We start from the raw sequence: 8,372 nt of genomic DNA on the forward strand, positions 1-8,372 counted from the left end.
AATCAAGTTCTAACCGAGCCAACATATCTCTCACCGGCACATTGGGCTGCCTTCCTCTAGCCCGGAGGGAGTTTTCTAAATTCGATCTGGCGACAAGATACACCTCACACGACCAAACAACGCGTTCGATGTCGTGGTGACCTTGGCCACAAACGCAAATATTGCTGCCGGCCAGATTGAAACGAAAGAGTAGCGCGTCTAACGAACAGTGATTGGACATGAGTCGGGAGAAGGTGCGAATAAAGTCCCGACTCAAGTCCAGACTTTTGAACCATGATTTGAGGCTAACCTTAGGGATAATCGAGTGGAGCCACCGGCCCAATTCATCTTCGTTCCATTTGCATTGCCAGTTAACCATGGTATTTTTGCGGACTAAAGAATAAAATTCATTGAAGGCGATGACGCTGATAAATGTCGCCTTCAATCGCACCCACCTTTGCTAATGAGTCAGCCCTCTCATTACCTGGAATTGTGCAATGTGAAGGGACCGAGACAAAGGTAATGACATAACAGTCTGGATAAAGCACTCAAAATTTCTCGTATTCTCTCAAGGAAGTACGGCGAGTGCTTTTCCGGCCTACTGAACGGATAGCTTCGACAGAGCTAAGACTATCCGTTACAATGTAATAGTGTTCAACAGGTCGTGAGGCGACGCTGTCCAGCGCCCAGTATATCGCTGCCAATTCAGCAATATATACTGAGCAAGGATACTGAAGACTGTGTGAGGTGCTAAAAAATACGTTGAACACTCCAAATCCTGTGGACTCATTCATAGAGGACCCATCAGTAAAGTACATATTATCACAATTGATATACATACTTTGCATTGAAGATCGTAGGAACGATCACCGATCGAAGATAATCTGGAATTTCATGGATTTTCTCCTTCATGAACAGATCAAAATGTACAGAGGAATTGATGTAGTTAGGAAAACAAACACGGTTGGGAATATACGAAGAAGGATCAACCTGCATGGAGATGAATTCATGATATGAACTCATGAATCCAGAGTGAAAATTTAGCTCGATCAGTTGCTCAAAATTTCCGATCGCCAATGGGTTCATAACCTTACACTGGATGAGGAACCGAAGAGGTAATAAATTGAAGCGATCTTTTAGTGGGAGTACGCCTGCCAAAACCTCGAGACTCATGGTATGCGTTGAGGGCATACATCCCAGAGCAATACGGAGACAAAGATACTGAATTCGCTCGAGTTTAATGAGATGTGTTTTGGCAGCTGATTGAAAACAGAAACTGCCATACTCCATCACTGAGAGAATAGTTGTTCGATACAACATTATAAGATCTTCCGGATGGGCTCCCCACCAGGTGCCGGTAATTGTACGGAGAAAGTTTATTCTTTGTTGACATTTTTTACTCAGATACCTAATATGGGCCCCCCAAGTACATTTGGAGTCGAACCAGACCCCAAGATACTTGAATGACATAGCATGAGTGATCGGTTTACCCAAAAGTTGAAGCTGTGGTTTTGCTGGTCTATGCTTCCTAGAAAAAACCACCATCTCTGTTTTCTCCGTGGAGAATTCGATCCCTAGCCCAATGGCCCAGGTTGAAAAATTGTTCAAAGTATCTTGTAAGGGTCCTTGCAGGTTGGATTCGTTTGATCCTACGACAGACACCGCTCCATCATCTGCAAGTTGTCTTAGGCTGCAATTTTGTGTAAGGCAATTGTCGATGTCGCTTACATAGAAGTTGTACAAAAGGGGGCTTAAACATGAGCCCTGGGGGACTCCCATGTAGGAGATCCGACTTACTGTCGAATCCCCATGAGAAAAATTCAAATGTTTCTCACAAAGCAAGTTATATAACATATTATTCAATAGAGGCGGTAGACCCCGAGAGTGTAATTTGTCTGACAAAACCTCTATTGAAACTGAATCAAAGGCCCCCTTTATGTCCAAGAATACTGAAGCCATTTGTTTTTTTTCGGCGTAAGCCATTTGAATTTCTGAAGAAAGCAACGCAAGACAATCATTCGTCCCCTTGCCCCTGCGGAACCCATATTGTGTATCTGAGAGTAGGCCATTCGTTTCAACCCATCGATCAAGGCGAAACAAGATCATTTTCTCCAACAATTTCCGTATACAAGACAGCATTGCTATTGGGCGGTACGAATTGAAGTCGGACGCGGGTTTTCCGGGTTTTTGAATAGCTATAACTCGTACTTGTCTCCAATCATCTGGAACAATATTATGTTCCAGAAACCGATTGAATAAATTCAACAAGCGATGTTTCGCCACATCGGGAAGGTTTTTCAACAAGTTGAACTTAATTCGATCCGATCCTGGAGCAGAATTGTTACATGAAAGGAGAGCAAGACAGAATTCTACCATCGAAAACTCGGAATCAAGATCGCACCTATCTTGTGGTATATCTCGAACAATTTTTTGCACAGGAGCGGAATCAGGACAAACCTTTCGTGCAAAATTAAAAATCCATTGATGTGAATATTCTTCGCTTTCATTCGTTGAAGAGCGATTTCTCATGTTTCGAGCCACTTTCCATAATTTTTTCATTGACGTTTCTCGTGACAAACCTCCCACGAAATTTCGCCAATAAGCACGTTTTTTTCCCTTTGATCAAATTTTTGAACTGATTCTCAAGGGCTAAATACGTTTGAAAATTTTCAGGGGTTCCACGTTTCCGAAAAGCTTTAAATGCATTCGATTTTTCTACATAAAGCTTGGAAAATTGACTATCCCACCATAGATTGGGAGGCCTTCGGCGAATAGTGGAACCTGGGATGGGTTTCGTTTGAGCGCGAACTGCGCTGTCATAGATCAAACGAGAAAGAAAGATATACTCCTCCAATGGAGGTAAGCCATCTCTGGAATTGATGGCTAGAGCAATCGCGTCCGCATATTTTTTCCAGTCATTGTGTCTTGTGAGGTCATATGCCATGTTTATAGATTCAGAAGAATACGACTCAATGGTGATGGAAATTTTTATTGGCAAGTGATCACTACCGTTGGGGTCCTGGATTACATTCCACTTGCAATCTAACGATAGTGAATTCGAGCAAAGTGAGAGGTCAAGAGCACTTGGCTTAGCAGGAGGTTTAGGTACACGTGTTGTTTCCCCAGTATTAAAAACGGTCATATAGAAGCTGTTACAAAGGTCATATATCAACAATGAACGATTGTCGTCGTACTGTTCCCCCCAGGCAGTTCCGTGAGAGTTGAAGTCTCGCAAGATCAATCGTGGCTCAGGAAGGAGTGAGCTCATGACAACAAGTTGCTTGCGGCTAACCGAAGCTCTCAGAGGCCAATACAAGCTGACAATACAGAGGTCTTTGCCTCTGATGTTTGCATGACAAGCAACAGCTTCAATCCCTCCAATAGGTGGTCAATTCGAAAAAATGAGTGACACTTATTAATCCCCAATAGCACCCCTCCGTATCTGTCATCACGGTCCAAGCGTAGAATATTAAAATCGTGGAAAAAGAGATCATCTCGCGAAGAAAGCCAAGTTTTGGACAGAGCAAAAACATCACAATTGAACTTATGAATTAAAAATTTGAATGTATCCAATTTAAGGATAAGACTACGACAATTCCACTGTAAAACAGTGATATCTCCGACCTCTCTATTTGAATTAGACATCAAGAGAGATAATCATTGCAAGGAGGGGCCATGTTTGCATCAATTGTTGCAAAATTGTCTTTAATACTGGAAACATTGAGATGACAATGGTTCTGATGGAGTCGGAAACATTAAAACACGTGAATATTTGATCCACAAGGTCAGTCAACTTTATAAATCCCGATTGGGAAGTTGAACTGGACGGAAAAACAGGGACAGTTGGGGTTTTTCATGTCCCTTCGAGTGCTGGGTCGTTCGAAGATGAACTATTCCCACGGAAGCCAGGAGGAACCTGATTTTGCTTGTCCGCTGCACTCGATTTTTTAGGCAAACTAACAGGGAGTATCACCGGGGGGACTTGTTCTTGAATTTTGGGAGTGGTCACATTTTTGTGCCGGGGATTCCCTTTGAATATAAACGGTGTGCCCCCGCTAGCTGTGTCCGCTTCCATTTCATCAACTGGCAACGTAGAGAAAACATTGTGTGTGGAGATTGCTTGTTGTTGTTGCTGGGCCAGTGGAGAAGCACCCTTTAAAATTTCCGCAAATGTGCGTTTCGAGCGTTCGCATAGGCAGCCTCAATTTATCCACCATAACGTAGTCAGGGAGAGCGGAACCAGCAAAAGTTACTCGAAACGAGTCGGACGGTGTGAATTTAGTTTCTCCCCCTTCTTGGGAGACTTTCCCTAATTGGCGGCAGTCCATGATTTTAACACTCACCAATGGGAGTCTTTTAAATTTTCCAAATCCTTTTTTTAACACTTTACACGTCAGACCCGTTTCAGTTACCACACCCGAGATTTCTACGTCATAGGACGGCACGTAGACACGATACTCTAGGGTGAACCTCTGGTTGATCACAATACCGTTTGCATGTTTCCGATCACTCACGATAACACGCAGTTTGTTCGGTCTAACTTTTAAAACTTCGATCACGGAGGAGAAGTATCTTGTCAGATCTTTCGTGATCTGAATAACATTCAGCGCTTTTCCGTTTGGTTTGGGCCGGAAGAAAACAACCCAGGAATCAGTTCCAGGTGCATTTTCTGGATATACCTTGACATGGGGAGAGGATACAACAGAAGAGGAAGACGAGGACGAGGTTTGAACTGGCTCGGAAATATCAGAAGAAGGAAGTGAAATCGATGGTGGGAGAGGAGAAGTGGGAGTTTTGGGGAGTTCAGGGAGGAGGGAGGAGGCAATTTTTTTCGAGGGGGCTTGGTAGGATGAGCAGATTTGTCCCCAGACGAACTACATTCTGTAGGAGGGACTCGTTTATGTTTTTTTCCATTTACTTTTTTTGAATTGGTTTCAGAGTCGGAGGTCTCCATTTCTGGAGATCCCTCATCATTCTCCATTATATTAAATGTTCTAACTTATTTTATAATCTTATATCTATATTTATTTTGTATGTACCTCGTTGCACCAAATCGAACGGCAGACCGCGTTGATACAGACGAGATGGTGTATCGGCCAATAATGCGATGAATCGGTATTCCTCGGTGATAATACGGCAATGTAAGAAAAACAATGCCGATAATCCGACACCTGCAAAAGGTCACAGCGTCCGCTGTAGCAGCCTTTGTTCTCTGCTGATTGTGGCACTGGTATTCCGCTTCTCCACAGCACGGATCACACGCGACACTCACAAACCCGCTTGGGTGAAAACAAAAGCACTCCACCAGTCACGAAGCCAATAACGGTATTGTTGTAACAGTACAACAGACGCAAACAACTCTACGTCTGGATGCCTCGGCAGCTGGTTAACCAATGAATCTAGGGCAATGATGAGTTTAAAATAAAATCGTGGGCATATGAGGAAACAACTAACTATGGATAATGGGAATCCGATGTGTCCCACGATTTTATTTTAATCTCATCATTGCCCTAGATTAATGAAGGAAGGGATATGATAACTACTAGCTGCTACTTGCCAGATTATTTTCTAGTTTTTAGTACATTAAACCGTTTTACTTAAAGATTTTTAATTTTTTTTTTATTTTCTAGTTTTTAGTACACTATCTGTATGATTAGTATACTTCTCTAGAATAAAACCATTAAACCTTTTTTACCTAATTTTCTTCGAAATATTTTAATGATGTACTGTATTCTGTTGGTCAGATCATTTTATTCGATACCGATATTGAGGGGATTACAAAAAAATACATACACCTTTTTGAATTTATGTTGTTCAAAATGTAGTATGTAATTACCAAGTGAAGCCATTCAGCCATTTTTTATTGGTGGCCAAATTGGATTTTTCAAGATAATGGAATACACAGTTATATAATGACAGCAGAGATAAAGGTTTGTTCCAAATTTCAGATCAATAATTGATAATACCCATATTGATGGGGTTTTGAGAAAATATGTAATCCGCCATTTTGTAGCGGCCGCCGTCTTGGATTTTTAAAATCATGAAATACGCAATTTCATAATTACTGCAGAGATAAAGGTGTGTTCCAAATTTCAGTGCAATCGGTCAACAGGAAGGGGTTCAAATTTCTATTAATGTGTTAAAGCGCTACAGACAAACATGTTACAAACATTCAAACATACAAACATACGAACATACAAAATATACCCCACGAGAGCTCTGTGACGGAGTGCGCGTTATGTTGGAGGGCACTGCCTTATCGGCGCTCCGTTGGGAAGAGGAATCCTGCGAGGATGGCTGTGAAGGGACACGCGTCAAGTTGGAGGGCAATTCCTAATCGGTTCACGTTTGACGAGTAAATGGATGCCTGCGAAATGTACATAAGCGCAGTGGAAAGAAAAAAACGAATGGAGAAAAAAATATTGAGAAAAAGGGAAGGATCAACGCTAGTCAGCGTTGAAAACTCGAGAAGTGCATGAGCTCAGCCGCCCCCTGAATTAGTCGCCTAGATGTGGTTCCAGGGGGAACGAGGAAACGGGTAGAGAGCTTGGTTTTTGAGGGTGAGATCCCCACTCGACGTCTGGGTTAACCCTTAATAAGGCTGGTAGAGCGTTCCTTTCCACACCTCTATAAAAAAACAAACATTCAAACATGCAAACATACAAACATACAAACATACAAACATACAAACATACAAACATACAAACATACAAACATACAAACATACAAACATACAAACATACAAACATACAAACATACAAACATACAAACATACAAACATACAAACATACAAACATACAAACATACAAACATACAAACATACAAACATACAAACATACAAACATACAAACATACAAACATACAAACATACAAACATACAAACATACAAACATACAAACATACAAACATACAAACATACAAACATACAAACATACAAACATACAAACATACAAACATACAAACATACAAACATACAAACATACAAACATACAAACATACAAACATACAAACATACAAACATACAAACATACAAACATACAAACATACAAACATACAAACATACAAACATACAAACATACAAACATACAAACATACAAACATACAAACATACAAATATACAAACATACAAACAACAAATTATAGGGCAAGCTAAATAAAACCGTTTGAAAATTGTGAAACAACTGAGATCATACATAAACCAGCTAAGTACACATTACAATATGAAAGACAAAATACATATAACATACAACAGTTTTTTTCCGTGCGCAATAGTTTTTATTTCATGAATCCGAATCTATCTCATATGCTTCCTCCAACATTATGCCACTATCGTTCACCTCATCCTCCTCATCCACCGTAATAATCGAAAGATCCAGATCATCTGCTGCGTTATCAAACAGTCGTCTCTCAGCTTCGATCATTTGCGGCAAGTAGTAATCCAATATACCCAACATTTGGTCCATTTCCGAGGTGGCACCATCTCTGAACCAGTTGATGAAACTTTGCTGCGCAAGGCCGTATTCCGGTGGCTGTCGACCCTGTTGCCACTTGAGCGTAGTACTAGCTACACCCTTGACGAAAAAACCACCAGATGCGATTACGATGTATTCCTTAGACAGAACCCGGTTTCGAAAAACTGGATTCTCGTTGAAATAAAATTTAATCAGAAAACCATTCCTTCGTGGGCCGGCCACTTCCTCCACGGTAAACCTTTGCAAGTACCACCAATACTGATTCTCGTCAGCCAACAGCATGAAGTACGATTGCTGGACTACGAAGTCCCGGACGTAAATCCAACTTGCCATTTCCTACTGAGTGAGTGTTCAGTCTTCAATCTCGAGAGTATGATCTGTACAGGTTGTGCCGCCTATGTGTTTAGTTCAGGTCGAGCGCAGGTTTTTATACGAATAGCTACCAGCTACCTGTCCTGGATTCTTTTTGGGTATGAATTCAAATCAATATCCACAACGCGAACATGCGAGATCTCAAAATACGCTACCCCGAACTAACTTTCTGATACTGACTGATCAGATGATACGTTATCGTGGATCAGAGAATACCTAGTACAGGTCGGACTCGATTATATACAGACCCGATTACATATGATTCGATAATATACAATTTTTTTAAAATATTTTTTTAATGTTTCAAATATGGCTCAGGAAAGGAAATCAGGAAAAAATAATATATTCCAACGTTAAACTGAAAGTTTATTTGGTTATTTTTAAAGATTTTAATTGAAGACTCACCAGTAATTGTGTAAAATGATACTGCAGCGAAATTATGAAATATAGGAATTGGATGTGAAAGAACGAATTGTAGCGTGATTAAAGAGCTTGTATTTGGTTGATATTAACAATCATGTTTATGATGCATTTTTGGGATAAAATTAA

General features: G+C 40.8%; 1 protein-coding gene across 1 annotated transcript; it reads right to left on the bottom strand.

The window, feature by feature from the left end:
* Window positions 1-7,259: 7,259 nt before the first annotated feature.
* On the bottom strand, window positions 7,260-7,784 carry LOC129774201 (protein SET-like). The gene has a single exon (XM_055777907.1). It carries the CDS (start codon window positions 7,782-7,784, stop codon window positions 7,260-7,262), a length of 525 nt encoding a protein of 174 aa, XP_055633882.1.
* Window positions 7,785-8,372: the final 588 nt, after the last annotated feature.

The sequence above is a fragment of the Toxorhynchites rutilus genome, chromosome 3 (assembly GCF_029784135.1).
Source record: "Toxorhynchites rutilus septentrionalis strain SRP chromosome 3, ASM2978413v1, whole genome shotgun sequence".
NCBI lineage: Eukaryota > Metazoa > Arthropoda > Insecta > Diptera > Culicidae > Toxorhynchites > Toxorhynchites rutilus.